The sequence below is a fragment of the Lampetra fluviatilis genome, chromosome 17 (genome assembly GCF_964198595.1).
Source record: "Lampetra fluviatilis chromosome 17, kcLamFluv1.1, whole genome shotgun sequence".
Taxonomy (NCBI): Eukaryota; Metazoa; Chordata; class Hyperoartia; order Petromyzontiformes; family Petromyzontidae; genus Lampetra; species Lampetra fluviatilis.
In genome coordinates this window covers 4896313-4914292 of record NC_136291.1, presented here as the reverse complement: position 1 = coordinate 4914292, position 17980 = coordinate 4896313, and the positions used below count along the sequence as shown (strand labels likewise).

General features: G+C 44.7%; 1 protein-coding gene across 3 annotated transcripts in view; it reads left to right on the top strand.

Moving 5' to 3' along the window:
* The first annotated feature begins 402 nt into the window (after nt 1–402).
* The window catches only part of RIPK2 (receptor interacting serine/threonine kinase 2), a 30533-nt gene continuing 12955 nt past the window's right edge, over nt 403–17980 (top strand). Inside the window, exons 1-6 of one of the 3 annotated variants that reach the window (XM_078864026.1) lie at nt 403–534; nt 5357–6059; nt 9638–9791; nt 12393–12548; nt 15959–16107; nt 16612–16661. In XM_078864026.1, coding sequence (XP_078720152.1) covers nt 5887–6059; nt 9638–9791; nt 12393–12548; nt 15959–16107; nt 16612–16661 — 682 coding nt within the window. In that variant the 5' untranslated portion in view covers nt 403–534; nt 5357–5886. Of the gene's footprint in view, nt 539–5356; nt 6060–9637; nt 9792–12392; nt 12549–15958; nt 16108–16611; nt 16662–17980 lie in introns of all 3 variants that reach the window. The other 2 variants (XM_078864027.1, XM_078864025.1) reach the window with 2 other exon arrangements.

Genomic DNA, 17980 nt, shown 5'->3' with positions numbered 1-17980 from the left:
GAGGGGCTGGGTGGGGAGGGGCTGGGTGGGGGGTTGGAGGGGTGGGGAGGGGCTGGTTGGGGAGGGTTGGGAGAGGCTGGGTGGGGAGCTTGGGGAGGGGCTGGGTGGGGCTGGGTGGGGAGGGGCTGGTCACCCCGTGGTGCCCTTATAAAACTCGACGTTTAACCTACTCACGCCGGCTTGTGCCCGCCCTCACAGTCGGGCATATTTGCGGAATCCACCACGCCGCCGTTGACCCTGGCCATTGACCGAGCAACCCAACGTTCCTACCAGCTCCCTCCGCAGGAATGTGCTTTAAATGCGCGTGTGAGTCTCGTGGCTACGCCTCGCGTGTCACGGGGAAGGGGGGAAAAATGCGGACGTCACAGAAGCGGTCATCATCTCGGAAGTTAAAATCTTCGGTTTCATTTTCACGCAAGTTCATCGGTCGCTCTCTTGTCTCGGTATTTATTGTCGCCCGTCGTTTTGTTTATTTGCAGCCGTTGAACACAGTTCACGCGTGTCGCAGAGAGAAGCTGGCGGACGTGGCTACAAGTAGGTACGAGTGGAGCTGCGCGATTCTCCTCTGTTGACGGAGTATTACACGCGCGGAGTTCATTCTGCTTGGTGGTGGTGGTGGTGATGCTTCTTGTTGTTGTTGCCGCTGATGATGATGTTGTTGTTACAAACTCGACAAGTTACGCACGAAGCGTTGTCTTCAGCAGAATAAGATTAAGAATCGGCTTATATAAGTAGCGTTTTTTTTTAAATACACGTACATATACATGAAACAACGCTACAACACAGCATACAGTACGTGCAGTACGTATCCCAAGAGTATCATACGTGGAAACGTTTTTTTAAGAGCAACATTGGTGCGTGATTTGAATTAAACCCACGGCAAGAGCGGAGGACACACGTGGAGGTGGATTTGAGAACTATGGTTGGGGAGGAGGGGTGGTGATGTTGGTCTAATGTGTGGGCGAGACTGGTATCCAGATCGGGTGGTGCTTCTTCTTAACCTGGGCGTGCGAGATGCCCTTTCTGGGGGTGCCAGGAATGGCGAAATTTTTGTAAGAAGGTAAATAATCGAAAGCACAAATTAAGCAAGGGCGCGAAAGTAATCAAACCCCTATGCGCTTATCAACATCATTTGTTTGAGAACCCATAGGGTGTGTTGCAAGGCTGCAGTGAAGGTGAATAAGAACCACTGCTGCTGTATAGGATGGCCGCATTGGAGATAGTGAACCCGTTGCCCTGGACCGAGACTGATTTTGGCTTTGGCCAAGGCGTGGTGGAAAAGCCTTCACGCCGTAGGCAACGGATGAAGATAGCAAGGATGTTAATTATAATCATGATTGTGCTCGACTAGCGTATTAAGACACAGAAAGAGCAGGCAATGCGGATTTATGAACGTGTGAATTCGTTAAGTAATAATAATCTAGCTTGGAAAACGCCCCCCTCTTGTCCTACAAGGGTATAGTGAGTGATAATATCTTTACATCGAGGACAGCCAAATGATGCTGCAATATCAGAGTTGTGTGTATCTGAACAGCCCTTGTTATCTCTAAGCTCTGCACAGGACGCATAGTACGTGTATCAATGGACTGTGATTCTTGTTAGAGTTGGAAATCCCCAGTTCTCTGTTTTAAACCCACATGGAGAAGAAGAAAAAACACGTGGCCATGCCCCTGACGTGTTTTTTTGTTCACTGCCGTAAAGATCATAGCTTGCGTCACGATATGATTCCCAACACAAACACAATCCCTCCCCCCAAGATGCTCCCCAAAGCTTGTGCCCAGTGTCAATAAAGTTATACAAATGTGAACACGTACAAACATACATAAACTGATCAGTTTATAAGACGGAGGCCAACTTTTGCTTTAAAATACAGGGGGGGGGGGAGTGGGAATGTGTCTTATAATCCGCAGAACACCGTAATTCAAATGTAACCAAAAGTACCGCACTCAGCGATTGGACACCTTACATCATTCCGATCAAACCACTGCACCTGATTTCACTGGACCTCAAAAGCCAAGCAAATTTGAGCCTGTTCAGTACTTGGTGTATGGGTAACTGCCAGGGTTTGTAGGTGTGGGGTAGCGAGGTGGCCAGGGGGCTGCGGTGGTGAGATGTTAACTACCTCACCTGGTATACAGGAGGTCGTGGAGTTCGATCCCGACCCTGACGCCTGTTGCTGTATATTTTAAGTCTGCGTGTTCTCCCGGTGGTAACGTGGATTTTTCTCCGGGTCCTCAGGTCTTTCCCTCCATATTTAGAAACGTACGTTTAGAGGATTTGGCTGCTATACATTTCCACATAAGCCACCTCGTTTGGATTATGTGGAAGTGGCCAGGGTCACTTCTGAAAAAGAGCTATATAGCTTAGTGGGCCATACCTGGTAAAATATATAGATAGAAAATGTCAGTTGCGTGTTACCCCTTCCTCTGTGTGATTTTACTCTCGGTGCCCTGGGTTCTTCCCACTAGCTAAGGGGCCGTCCATAAATGACGTCACGCACCTAGGGGGGGGGTCAGAGATTTGTGACGAGGGGGGGGGGTGAGAAATGTGACGTCACATAAAAATGCGCAACTTAAAATAAATATAGACAACACGTTCTACTTAATTAAATAGACTTTTTAATAAATATTTTCTCCTACATTACACATTAAATACGCACTACAATGACAATAGTTTAAAGCGATTTGAAGCATGTTTTATTTTTGAGGGGGGGGGGGGCAGAGCTTTGTGACGTCATATTTGAGGGGGGTCTGACTTTTTGTGACGCCGTATGACGAAGGGGGGGGGGGGTCAAAAATCGTCCAAAATCGCGTGACGTCATTTATGGACGGCCCCTAAGCACTTGTTAACGGAATTGGCCAAACGTTAAAATGCTGGAGCCTCTTGAATAGGTCTTGGGGCTCAGGCTTTCCTGGGAAAACTGACATTTTTGTTATGTAGCAATGTACTTTTAACCATATCCTTCCTCAAGAACGTCAGTCAGCCAAAACCTCTAAACATTTTTCTCAGAATAGAGACAAGTAATTCGTATTTTTGTTTTAATTAGCCTGTTTGTTTGTGCTATACTGTTTTAATAACTGTTTTTGCTTCCATACTGTCACAATCTTCAGAATGCAAAGTAATTGGTTTACTGGTACTGGGTATCTTGTAATTTGAGTGTTAAGCACAACAATGAAAGCAGTGTTGAGATTTACGGCAGGTCTTGTCATCAAAATAACATTTCAGAGATTCTAGATTTGAAGCTTTCGTGACTGCAAGGAATCATATTCTTAGGTTTTTTCGGTAAAGTCACGTAGGTAAAACATCAAAATTAATGAAAATAAAATAAAAACAAAAATCACGACGTTTCGGAGGCAACACAAGTCTCCGTCATCAGGTGGGACCGTCACAGCCGAATTAGCTGCATCAAGATGGTCCCACCTGTGACGGTCCCACCTGATGACGGAGACTTGTGTTGCCTCCGAAACGTCGTGATTTTTGTTTTTATTTTATTTTATTTTCATTAATTTTGATGTTTTACCTACGTGACTTTACCGAAAAAACCTAAGAATAACATTTCAGAGGTTTTTTTGTGGTTTAATTTGTTTTTCTCGTTCAAGTACAAGCAGTGGTCAAAACGGCTGGTATACGATACGTGCACTTCTCAGAACACCAAGCACGTGTACCGGCACTTTTCAGAATGGTTGCTATTCCTATACTAAATGTTTCTGCAGATGGGGAACTGCAGTAAACATGGGCTTCAGGACAAATAGGTTTCACACTGAGACTTCTACTAAATCTCTAATTTGACCACTGAGCACAAGAAATAGACTGGTCTATGTGCCAAATGTAAACACACTGGCCCTTGTATAACATCACGATAATTAACATCAGGCAACCACAATCATCTGTAGAACCTATGTTTAACCAAAATAATTAACAGCCATTTTTAAATCCACAGCTGGATAAAGGCCTTTCCACAACTTTCGCTCACAGAGTTTGTTTCAATAATTTTTTTTCAGCCTAATTTACCATTATTTGGACCTGCGCTTTTACTCCTTGCTCTACTTTCCCCTTTGTTCTACACCAGCTCCATGCTGATGTCAAACCTCCCCATCTCCTCCTCCTTTATCACACCCATCTCACTTTTACTTTCTGCCTCTTGCCCTCCTCCCATGGAACTCCGCATCCTGCACTCTATTACCAGCGTAATTCGCGTCTCTTATCTCCACCTGTCCCCACAAGGACTAAAATGTATTGGCTATTCCATTGATAGGACCGTGCCAGGGGATTCTTATTGATGAATGCGACCTAACGCAGTGTTTGTATAAGCAAGCCACATGTAATAGTAATTTGATGTCCTCATTATGTTTCTGACATTGTTTCGTCCGGGTGTGACATTCATGCAAGCCACTGATGTGTTTTTGTGTCATTAATGTGAAACTGACGACCTGAGTTAAATGCTAGGTCGAGGTTATGTATCAGTGATGGGTGATAAACAGTATTGGGTTCCGCCTTCATCATCCCGCACTGACCAGCATGGTGAAGTATGGCCAAGCGACACAGCATGGGGAAGCGCTCATCCAGCAGTGGTTTCAGAAAAGGCTGGAAATTACTGTATTATAACTTTATTGATAGTTATGAAAAAAGTTAATGTTGAGTACAATTTCAGAGAACCGCAAACTTTACTTGGGTATCCTATCCTCTGATTTGGTTGGTGGTCACAATAAAAAAAGGTCTATGCTCCATATTCCCAAATTTGCATAATTCAAATACACAGCAGCCTCTTAACAAATATAACAAAACATTTTTATCACCACTGCTATGAAGAAGAGCCATTGCCCGCAAACATCGCCCCTTATACATGCTCTTCCTATTCTCAGGTTTTTTCGGTAAAGTCACGTAGGTAAAAACATTAAAATTAATGAAAGTAAAATAAAACAAAACAAAATAAAATTCACGACGTTTCGGAGGCAACACAAGTCTCCGTCATCAGGTGGGACCGTCACAGCCGAATTAGCTGCATCAAGTGACGGTCCCACCTGATGACGGAGACTTGTGTTGCCTCCGAAACGTCGTGAATTTTATTTTGTTTTGTTTTATTTTACATTCATTAATTTTAATGTTTTTACCTACGTGACTTTACCGAAAAAACCTGAGAATATGAATCATTTCAAATCTAGAATTCATGCTCTTCCTTTTAAAGCCACAGTGTTTTTGACGGATGTGTTGAGTTGTTCTTATATTTGCGCTTGTGCACCACTGCCAATGCAGCATCACCAAATAGTTTGTATAGTTTGAAAATGTATTGCTTCGTTATAACTTGCAGAACGTATTTTCAGAAATGGATGTCTCAATGTTTTGTTTGTTTCAACAGGGATGCCGCATTGGATATTTTTGTGATGGATCTAAAATGGAAGTTGCACTGTATCAAGAGCAGGTGTACATCTTAATATATTTGGTAAACAATTTGGCTATTTGAAATATTAACCACTGCACCCAAAATATTTGGCAGCAAAAAAATCTACATTTCACACATTTTAACAGACGACAGTGTTTGCAGTATATTTGTATTGTAAGTTAAATACAAATATTCCAGGAAATTTTTTTAAAAAATCTGAAACATTTAAAAAAAACTAGGCGCATTGCAAATTTACCGCAGTGGTTATGAAATGTGAGTGGAGCTGGTCACAGAGTTCATCATCAAAACTGCACCTGAAATCCCACCACATCCTGATCGGAAAGTCTTAGCATTCGTAAACACTGCACGTGGCAGCAATTGCCGACCTTTAGATTCATTCTGAACGACAAGATTGAAAGATATTCACTTCTAAGGTTGTATGCCGAGGCCTGGCCATTGGTATTGTACATCCCAAACACCTCCGTTACTGGAGGATATAAATTGCCATGGCTTCTGGGACTTCGGATTCGAGCCTGGCCTTGGTGCCCTACCAGAAGTTGCTGTGCTTGCACATGATAAATCACGGCGGATTTGGCATTGTGTATCGGGCACGTCACGCTGATTGGAACATCTCCGTGGCCATCAAGTGTCTGCGCTTCAGCGGGTCCGTGTCTCAACAGTAAGCCTCGCACAGTTGTCATTTGCGCACACCGCACACATAATTTTTTTCCTTTGTCAGTCACGCCATCTGCATAAGGATCATCAGCTATGGTAAATGCACTACTGGATAACGGCCTCCTTGAGCAACTGTCTTCTTTCGGACTCCTGCGATGTAAAATGTATTGTCTTTCACAAAGTGTCCCTTGCAATGGATCAGGTTTTCCCTTTGCAAGGGAGGCAATGTTTTTTCAATGCGTCTCAATTAATTTTATCTCCTGCTTTAAATAAACGGTGCGTACTTGGAAACGATTATTTCTATTCTATTTCGGATTTATATAGCGCCCTTTCTGATGAATATCTAAAAAAATGTCCTGAATTTCACACAGTTTAACCTACGTATTATAATAATAGAGTAATTGTTAAAAGTGGGGGTGAATGGTGCAGGTTGATGCGCTGCGCTGAGAACCTGAGTGTGTTTCCTAACCACGGCTAACAGCAGTAGTGAATGATACCTTAAACGGCCTTCTGCTTCCTGTTCACCAACCCATACTGACCGGCGTGGTGAAATATGGTCAAACAACTGCTGTGACCCACGATAAAACTGGGGGAGGCCTTCATCTAGAAGTGGACTGACAAAAGGGCTGTGAAATATTATTTGTATTCATTTATAAGGCTATGGAGTAAATCTTGAGTCACTTGCACTGATGCACAGGCATGATTAAGGACTTCACACGTGTTGGGTAAGTGGAATGCTGATTGCATGGACAAGTTTAGAGCTATTTTAATCAATCGAGAGTGTTAAGCTGTTGCTTTGTGCAGTGGATGCATTTTCTGCTTGATTTAATCTGAATTGCTGCTAAATAACAGCGCTTAATATGACAATTTTAGTGGCAACTTACACATAAGCTCAAGCACTGCCACAGTGCAGTAATCATACAACCGAGATAGTGGAAGAACCTCATTTGAGCCATTTGAAATGTAGCCGAGTTGGTCAATAAGCACGATAATTGAGTGTTGTCCTCCCCAATTGTGCTGTACCCCTGAACACCAGTGCCGGATTAAGCTAGTGCAGTGCCTGTAGTATATGTTATGAAGGGGCCCTAAATTTAAAAATATTAATATTAAAACACAAATGTTCTCATACTCTGATGGTTGATTGTCCTTGAGTTGTGCGCCTTTTGGCGTCATCTGGTCCAACACCATGTGAGACTAGGCTCTAAAGAAAGCTGTCTCGGGTGTGGACCAATCAAATTTCAAGGACAGTGCATACATTATCATACATTATCAGAGTTATGTTTTTTGTTTGCATTCCGACTGCAGGTATTGTGGTCAATGCAAACATGACTCCTTGTAAAAAAGGTGTCAGTTTTGTTGCCAGATAAAAGGGTAAAAAAACAATTATTAACAAATGTTTAACTTGCATAATAAAGCAATTGTATTTTTTAATTTGCTATACATCCACGATAATGACAAATCGCCAGCCTTAAACACCCAGTTCATAAAAGTTGAAGGCAGTATAGTACTATAGTAATAGAACAAGTGCAGAATCACTGAACCGGGATTGATAGCTTGAAAGCATTTAGCGCGGGGCCCTTGAAAGTGCAGGGCCCGTAGCATGTGTAGCTACTTTTGCTACTAGGATAATCCGGCACTGCTGAACACCCAGATCGAAGCGATGCACACGACAAGACAGGCCTCAAATCCTCGTAGCCATGCGTTAAATACAATCGTTTTACTCTACTCTGTAATACAGTAGTGCAAGCGACGCGCTGAGCACTGATGTTTGGCTTGTCCTGCCTCAATTCAGATGAGTAATCGTGCGTAGCTTCACATGCAAATGAATTGCGTGTGCCGAACGTGGGAGGAGGCAGCTGATAGGGCATTATGGGAGAAGCATTGACCGTGAGCTGCTCGGTGAACACTCGCCTCTCCGTAAGAACCTGCTCATGGAGTGGTGCCGGTTAAAAAGCTGATCAGGGGTATTGTTCGACGAGTAACACAATTTTGGTGAGTGTGCGGACAACCCTTTTGGGTAATGAGATGCACAATATTTAAAACCATGGTAAGGTCAAACGGCAAAAAGTGGCCATATGGCTTTCTGTAGCAACAGCTGTGCCCGTGCAAATAGTGCACCACATGTGCATTTTTTCGCGTGTAATTAATCATAATTCGTAATTGTCATTATTCATTTCCGTGGGCGTTTGCAAACAATGCTATTTTGAATTCCCCTCTCCGTACCATAAAATTATGCCATTAAAGTACAGGCTATGTTTTTGCCACAGAATTGTTCAATTTTTTTAGGAACACTAAAATGTACAATTCTGAATTCCGCGCAGCAATATGAATCATTACTCAGACTTCTACACTGGTACGGTTCACCCTAGAATTTGTCCGCAAGTCAACAATGAAAGGCTATCCCAAACATTAAAACAAAATGATTGAAACCACATTTGGACCCATTGAGGGCTGCCGTTATTTTATTAAAATGGATGGAATTTGTAATTTACCGGTAGCTTGCCATCAATTAGAATCGTTGTGCAAGCTTTAATCTACGAGCTAGATTAAATATACGCGGTGTTCAAGTGTGTGTGTTCACAGGACGCAAGTGTGCGTGCTTGCGTGCAAATAAAATATGTTCAGAGGTATCGACTCCACACTCGGGTTTTCAGAACATATATGCTCACATCAGTGCTTTGTAATGTTATACAAGCAAGATAATAGACTCTAGATTCAAAATATGTATCACGTCGGGTTGATGTGATTATATTATGGAATTTTACGTTTTTTGGTGGCTCTTCTAAGATTATTTTGATACTGTACTGTCAAAATACGTGGTGATCCATTTATAGAAATAACGTGGATAAATAAAAATAAAATACTTTCAAAGCCATCTCCACAAATTATAATTCACTCACATATTTTAAAAGATTGGCCACTTAGGGACCTATTTACATTTGACACAGGCTTCCGGGACAGCGAATAATCAACGTTCAACATGGTGGTACCATTCTGTATTTATTAGTCACTGTTTCTAGAAGGACCACCACAGTGAAATGAATGCTTGATCGTTTTCATTGATCACATCAATAACTGCCCTCTGTACCTGATGGGGTTTAGTTTGAGAAATCAAGGCTCTTGTTGCTGTACGTTGTGGAATTTTAATTGAGGTCCGGTGTGTGTGTTGGTATGCACACACGTGCGTGTGTGTGTGTACGCGAGCATCTGCATGGGGGAGCGGTGCCATAGCGGTTGGCACATTTTATCAAAAAAATCTGGTCACCAGAATTTCATTTCTACTCATGGTCAGCATCAATGGCATATATCGGAACCTCTCCAGGGCCTTCCCTAGGTCGACTTGGCCTTAAATGAGTACCTGGTGTAGTGTGTAAAAACCGGCACTTAGGAAGACAAAGGCAGCTGGGTACGGTGAAGGACACACCACCTCCCTCGTGTGCCACACAGGCCTTAATATGTGCCCACTAACGCACACTCTCCGTCTATCTGTGTAGGGCTACACGAGGGATTTTCGTTTTTTTTCATTCATCTTTTGTGTGCGTGTGCACACACATTCGTGTGTTTGTTGTCTGCCTTTCCCAGGGACCGAGAGAGCCTTCTAGCGGAGGCCGAGAAGATGGTCCGCGCGCGATTTCAGTTCACCCTGCCCGTGTTGGGCATCTGCAATGAGCCCACGTTCCTGGGCATAGTGATGGAGTACATGCCCAACGGCTCACTTGACACCCTACTTCACCAGGTATTTAATGGTTTTATATTTCACTATTTTGAATATTAGATTTTTAAAAAGTATATTTTTTTATATTTAATACTTTTATTTTTAAGAGCTATGTTTAATTAGTTGAATACTTTTTAATGTTAATATCTTAATTGAAGTAAGCAAAACTAAATAGAAATTGAAAATTTTTAACTATGCTTTATTAAAATAGTTTAAGTCAAAGTAGCATCACATAATGGACGTTTTTGCAGGAAATACATGGCCGTGTCATATTACAAATGGCATTACTTGCCCCAACGTAACATATTCAGATCAATCCCAAACACGTACATTTGGATCATCAAAACATGAGTTTCAAGTTAATCCAGAAATAGGGAAATTGTCCTGATGACCTGGCCCCATGCCACTACCATCGCCATGTGTCAAAAGCAAGAAAAATAGATTTTTCCTGGCCTGGTCGTGCTTAGAGAGTGCTGGAGTCCACATGACCTGACCAGGATCACAAGCGTGACAGCAGGCCGGGCTCCCAGCTGCTAAAGTTTTTTTGTTTTGTCCCTGGAAAAGGAGCTTTCTAACTGCTGCTGTTATTACCACTTCCGTCTCTTTTTTGCTTGGCCCAGAGACGCCGGCAGCCAGCCTCAGACAGCTGGCATGCAGATCGTGTTTCTGTGTCTCGCTGTCCCGCGGGGAGTATTGCTGTGGCCGGGCAAGATGCGCTTGCCAAGCCTGCGCTGCAGCTCATCATTTCTTGACGATAGTTTCCCTCAATCGCTTCCTGCCAAATGGGACCAAGCCACAAATCCCATGGCTGATACTTACATGCCAATTTGGACCCAAACATTCGTGAAAGCATGGGGACTTGTGTCACCTGGGTTCCATTCGTCACCGTTCTCTATTATACTCCACACGTATGCCTGGTGCGTTGCGAAAACCTCATGTTTGCCACTTGTGACCCGTTCATCGAGATTTATTCTCATTCTCCCTGCTCTCGTTCGTGAATCCTAAGGGTGTAACAATGAATCGTTTCATATAATTAATGTGTATATCACAATAGGTGCATAGAATCTAGTGTGTGCAAGAATGTTCTTTATTTGTGTTGTATGTGACGCATTTGAAAGCTTGCGGTCACAATATTCACCATAACGTTAAAAATATATATTCTTATATTGAATCGGGATCCTGAATTGTGACATTTCATCGAATTGCTGGGTGAGGGGGGACATGAGGTGGCATTCAACGAACTAGCATCAATTGCGGGGCGTTCTTCTCGACAAACAAAGCGATCTGCATTGGGGGCTTAATGGTTAGCGCTCAAATCTTAAGCCCATTCACAAGCCTGCAAACCAGACGTGCAGGTGACGGCCAAAATGTAATTTCCCACCGTACATCGACGTTACAGATCCCACTGTCACTTGGACATCCGATTGTGGCTGAAACCTCCCACCTGGAAGACCAATGTCCCCAACAACGGCTTTACCAGCGGTAGTGATTGATCACGCAGCGCCCGTGGGTTTTCCTTCTGCCGGGTTGAGTTTATTTATTGGGGGCAGGCTGGCCACATGCGTCCCAAAAAAGTAGGAATTATTTTATTTGGCTTGTGCAGATTTTGCCTTTTGTGCTGTGAGCCCCTGAATTTTAAACAAATATCTGTTCACAGTGCTTGCCTTCAAGGGGTTAATCCCTGCAACTTTTCATTCTTCATTTGGAAGGTTATGACCAGCACTTTTAGGATTTCAGAACAAATAGACTGCGATCCAGATTTCTAGTGCATGCCATTTGTTCACGTGTAGTGCCCAGTGCCATTTAATCATTAAGAACATAATGCAGTTGAACTATGTATGCAATCCAATAGTGAAAATATTGAACGGTTTTTTTTTATGTGACCAATCGTTATTCTTTCATCAGTGTGTACCCTGACTTGTCAGATTGAGTATATGTTCTGTTGACAGAAGTACAAAATTAACCACGTACAACGATCAGCACTTTCTAGTGCAGCTAATTGGATAAAGTTACATTTAAGGAATAAAAAAATATGTATCACATTCCTAACGCTGCATCTCTAGTGTGGCGTGTGAATATTTGTATCATAGAGGCAAAGGTGCTGAGCTTGGTGCTACCTATTCCATCTCCTCAGAAGTGGTTCTTGCCTTAATAGGTGTTTGCAGACAATAATTTCCCGTGAAATCTGTAGTGCCCCTTTCTTACTGGCACATCCGAGCCACGCGCCAGCGCGTGCCCCTCACCGAACGCGTGTTTTCCTTTTGGCTATTTGTCACCCCGAACCGGAACCAAACCGTGATGATCTGGCCTCACTAGACGTACGAATCTAGCTCGGGCCAAAGCAGGGACAGAAGTGGGCCTAGTAACGCTTCATTGTATGTGACGTCAGCTGGCACACAACTCAAATACAGCGTCTTTGCTCGTTCGTTGCGCGTGACGCACGGCTCGAACTTTCACGTTGGAGAAACGACCACGGCTCTTCCCGAGCGACGCCAGGCTGTCCTCAACGAGAAGCACCTGCCCCCCCCCCCCCCCCCCCCGACGTGGCTCGGCTGTGCAAAGTAGAAAAGGGGTTCGAGACAAAATTGTCAATTTTACCTTTCCCCGCTGCTGCACGCACAGAAAGCCGTGTACCCAGAGCTGCCGTGGCCACTGCGCTTGCGCGTGCTGCACGAGGTGGCGCTCGGCGTCAACTTCCTGCACAGCCTCGAGCCACCGCTGCTGCACCGCGACCTCAAGGCGAGCAACGTGCTGCTCGACGAAGAGTTCCACGTCAAGGTGAGTGGGCCCGCACTCCCGCCCGCCCGCCCCCGTACCTGCCCCACTGTGATGGTGAGCAAACTCTCAGTGCTCGTGGACTCTTAATTCAAATTCATAATCAACGTTTTTGGGTTAGGTCGCGTTATTTATAAATGTGTCGTAACCCTCCACCACCCGACACGGCCAATCAGTAAAAAAAAGTGTCACGTTGACAAAAGACAAATAGTTCACTGCTTTAGCCCACCGGTGTGTTGAAGCGTGAAACCACAACATTTACAATTTGAGTAGTACGACGTTTCGCTGGTAATTGCATCCACCGTCATCGGGCAATTCGCCAGAATGGTGAGGCTCTGCTCTGTCTCCCGTTCTTATATAGAGCAGTAGCAGGGTGACGTCATCATTAACTCATTAACTCATCAGGTGCAACGATTTGAGGGTGGGGGTTATTGTAATTATATACTAGATTAGTAATCAGGCAGTTGTTACGATGCGAGTTGTAGATTAGTAATTGTGAATTTAATTAAAACTATGAAAAAGTCGGGAGGTGGCTGGGTGGCTGAGAGGTCCAAGCGATGAACCGGCGCCGCTGAGATATCCTGGTTTCAATTCCAGGCAGCTGCCTGTGATTAATCTGGGTTCTCCAGTGTCGTGTGTTTATGGTTTCAGCTTGGTCGTCATTGACTGCACACAAAAATAATAATAACTTGGTTCTGCACTTAATTTGGCTAAATTCCAGCTCTCTGAGAATGAAATGTCAGTAATTGTAATGCAACACACATAACTACCAAACGCAGAGCAGGTGAGAAAGTCCTTCCCTCCACCTTATGGAGCATAGCTCACTTGAAGGGATCACCACAGAGGTAGCTCCATGTGGAGCAAAGGGTTATTTGCCGAGTATCGGTGTCGAGGCCCATTGTTAGTAGAGCACACAACGGAGCAATGCAGGTTATATGTAGTCTAGGGAGACTTGGATTTACATCTCAAATGTATTTTAATTCATATTTTACTTCATTCTAGACTCATCAGTTAATTGTGAAAAAAAATTCTTGGCAGCACATCATTCAGGTCACTGATCACAATCAGTAGAATTTTCTCGTTGGAAAATTCAAAATTAAGTTTTCAAATGTAGAAACCCTTTCATTTGTCAGTCCACGTAAAAGTCAAATGTGTTTTAGTTTACGAGCCTGTGGGCTTTACAGTCCAATATGATCAAGCACCATTTGTTTAATCCAGCAAACTGTTTAATTATTTTGATCTTTTTTTCTGATCATCAGAGATGGAACTGAACAAATCCTGCTGGGTTGCCAGATATTATTGGCAAGAGTGCTCCATCTCACCAACTGGGCCCTGATCAGCGAAACAATATTGTAAATAACCATTATGTACTGCTGTGGAGTATTATGGATTATTCACGACACATTCATTTCTCCACGTACAAATTAAGTATTATTTTCATCTTTCAGCCTCGGGGCTTGCCATATCCCAGCATTATCCAGCAGTAGGTGCTTCAGCAAGAAAACTCCTGACCTATTTAAGGTCGTGTCTCTTAGAAATCTCTTCACTTGATACAGTAATTTTTCTGTGACGGTTCCACCTGAAGACGGAAGCTTGTGTTGCCTCCGAAACGTCGTGATTTAATTTATTTGTTTTCTTTTTTAACCTACGTGACTTTACCGAAACAACCAAAGAGTATAAACTCTGGACCTATTTTGACCATCTGAGTCTCCTCAGTAGAGACCTAAAAATGTATCAGTGTCTCAGAATGGTTTTATATGATGAGACCCAAAATGTTGAAACCAGTCCAGGGTTTATTTGCTTAAACAAAAGTTGCCGGATAATATTGGTCCAGAAAGCTCAGGAGCTCATGGACTAAAAATAAAATAAAATTTTTAAATCTGGATTTGACGATTGGGGGGCAGGTTATTTATTTAATGCTGCACAATGGGCACGTAATTGATTTCCATGAAAATGACGTTTTTAATGTTCAAGGCAAAATCTTAGTTGGCCCAATGCCCTCCCAAGAGGAAATCGAGAGCTGTCTCTCCCGGAGGCCCTTTTTCCAGCATTGGCATGGCCAAGTATTTTTTTTCTGTTGCACCTTTTACATTTTTTACCTTTTATACAAACAGAAAAAAAACCTCTGTATTCATACCCACATCATTTGATGCAGCTCTGTCCACCAGTGTCCTGGCTGGCTGGAAAAATCTGGCTCCGACAGACTCAGACAAGCTTACTTTCAGGAATCCCCTCGGTTGAGGGCAAGGTGCCACGACGGTGGAATTCGGTGGAACCTTCAAAGTTTGCACAAGTGTAAGGCATTTGCGCAGGAAACCACTGCACATGCGTGTGGGCGTTGGAGAGGCAGTCGGGCACCGGAGGGGGAGGGGTGAGGGTGGTGCGCACTGCTATGGGTGTGTCCGCTCGGTAGAACAGCACTCGCCAGGCTTGGCTTTCATCACAAAGGCGCAGTCATATTGGGGGATTTTTTTTTGGGTGAAATTACATGCGGGGCAACCCGTTGTCTGATTCCATTCGCGCTCTCCCCCGGTGGCATTCAACAGTCGAGACGTTCACAGAGCGATGGAGGGAAGAGAAAAAAAAAGAACGGCTCTTGGGGTCGTAATTGAGTTAATCATTGTATTTATTAGAGGGGCCAATTTGTGTGGCAGCGGGTTAGCAAAACATGCCCGGGACCCGAAGCTGCGCAAACACAGGCGCTGCCCGTGCGTCCATGTTCCTCTTGGAGGACTACGGTTCAGCGGTCGTGCTGGGAGATCAAAGGTGGAATCGGCAACCTCTGGATTGCAGATCCAATATTGTCACCATTACAGCAGCGCGGGAGCAACCCTTCACCTGGTGTCACTGTGTTAAATCTGGAGGGCATTTGGCCTTGTTATATTAACAGATAGTAACTTGCAAATACGAAACTCGAAAATAAATATCACTTCATTTTCAGCCAGTTAAAGTGATCCTCCAATTCTGTTGCCACCGTATGCGAATGTACACTTATTTACTCACCGTTACAGCATTTTTAACATCGTAATTTCAACACTGAAACCAGTGACGGTTCACAATATACAGAGTGCCACCCGGAGGAGTGTATGTCGCGTGCGTGGCTGCGTGGGGAGTGGTAGGGGAGCTGTTGGCGCGCTGCGCTACGAACCCGGCGGCCTGGGTTCGTGTCTCACTCACGACCGACACCGGTGACGAATTTTTGATCCAGTCCTGGTACCCTCCCCTAGGTCGACTCATGAGTATCTGGTGTGGTGTGTAAACATCGCCACGGGGGGAGACAAAGGTGGTCGGGCGTGGTGCGGGCCACCCACCCACTCGTCTACCGTGCCAGCCTTCATAGGTGCGACTCGCTAACAGCACTTGCCCCAACAGTCTGTTAAGGCTACACGGGGGATCTTTGTCTCGGGCTGCAGTTGGGAGATTTCGGGCTGGCCAAGTGGCGGCAGCTGTCCCTCGCGTGCTCCTCCGTGCACTCCCAGGCGGGCACGGGCACTGTGTTCTACATGCCGCCCGAGGCCTTCGAGATGCACTACCGCCCCTCCATCAAGTACGACGTCTACAGGTCGGTGCGCCTTGCCCGGGACAACAACTCGCGCTGACATGTACCGGCCTGGGTGATGGGGGTGTTTAGTGCACAGTGGTAACGCTCGCACCTCGCGTTAGGGAGGGGGGGGGGGGGACAACGCATCGATTCATTTATATCAATTCCTACGCTCGCCATGCTTGCATTGAATCGCGTGCGTAAGGATTGATGTCTTTCGATTTGTACATGTTGTACATAACGGTTTCGCTCTGGTCGCGTGGTAACCCCACAGCCAAACTAAGTTTGCCACGCGGTTCATTGCGCCGCAAGAAAGGGAAGACAAATTGTTTCGCGTCTAATAATGTATATTTATTTTTCTTCAGTAATAATGTACGCGCATAATTTGCATTGGCAGTGGCTGTTTGACCGATATGTCCACAGCAGTCGGAACCGGCGTGTTTATCGCCGTGTTTATCGAATGCTCGCGTGCTGCTGCCTGGACTTTTGTTTGACCCTCTCCTTTGATCGTGGTTTCTGTTCCAGTTACGCCATCTTGTCTTGGGAGGTGCTGACACGCCAGCGCTCTTTTGAGGGTGAGTAAGAGTGGGTTTTTTTTTTTACACAAATTACCCTACAGCTATGTTCCTCTTTAAAACACCTGACCCACATCTCGGCTGGCAAATTGACAACGCTTGTAACACAAAAGAGAAGTCCACTTGTGTGTAGGAATAGCCAGATTTGGGCATAGTACAGTGAACCTACAAAGAGTACCATTAAGAAAAGCAATGCCTCCTGTTTTCTTTACTCCTCAGCAACTTTGTCTTGCTTCTCAGTGTAATAGTGCATCTTTATCTTCTTCCTGTTATTATTTCCACCCATGTGTGTGTGGTCTGCCTTCCTGGTCCTCGTTCACCACTCATGCCTGTTCAGGACCATCCCCATGTCCACTTCTTAATGTAATTGTACGTAAACCCACATTTCGCGAGACCCTGAACAAGTCGAATGTCCGTATTCGGCGAGTGGCATATGCAAACCCCCCCATTGCACATGTCAGATCTATATTTCATAACTGATTTCGTAACAACCGTGAAGAGGTCACGATCGCTTGAAATGTAATCCAGAAGGAACCTGCTTTCGCAGCTTGCGTTCGCCGGGTTGCATAGTGCAGCTTTACCCTGCGCGTGTGGAGTCCATGATTGTTCACATGGCCCCGCTTTCCCGGGGGGGTGGGGGGGGCTGTCGACGATGACTTTTCCAGACGCAGGCTTTTAAAAAATGCTCCCCTTGTTATTGCAGCAAACAAGCAAGAAGGGGCCGCATCAGAGAAAAGGCGGAATTTTTCCAACCATAACAGGCCGACGCTTTCGTATTTCATATCCCCTACAGCAAACTAATATTCCGCTGCGCAACGCCAAGTGGGATCTGTCGGTTTTGCAGATGTGGGTTGGGCAGTGTTACGCAGATGGTCGATGTCAACGGTTTTTCCGAACCGGGCAGTGAAAGTTTACATTTCAGTAGTCACACTGGTTCGTGTGTGTCGGATGGTTGGAACCGTGTTCAAAACTGGATGCGTGACAATGAATGTTCAACTTGTTAAAGCGCCCGCTCAGTATTCGCTCACCATCGACGACAGACAAGGACCTCAGAGGCAGGGAAACCACAGCCAATGTTTATTTAGTCTTTTTACTCGGCTTCTCAAGAGAAGGTGCATTCACACCTCAAGCGTCACTTAGCTCTTGGGTACGTTTTCAGGTTGTTCCTCCGTGTTGTTCGACATGATGTCCGATGAAACGTCCGCGCACCTCCGATGAGCACTGTTGGCTACGTTCGATGCGAGAGAAGAAGTTCAACAGGCATACAAACGTCGACAAAAGCATCAGACTTGATGGTGAAAAAAATTAAAAACACGAGG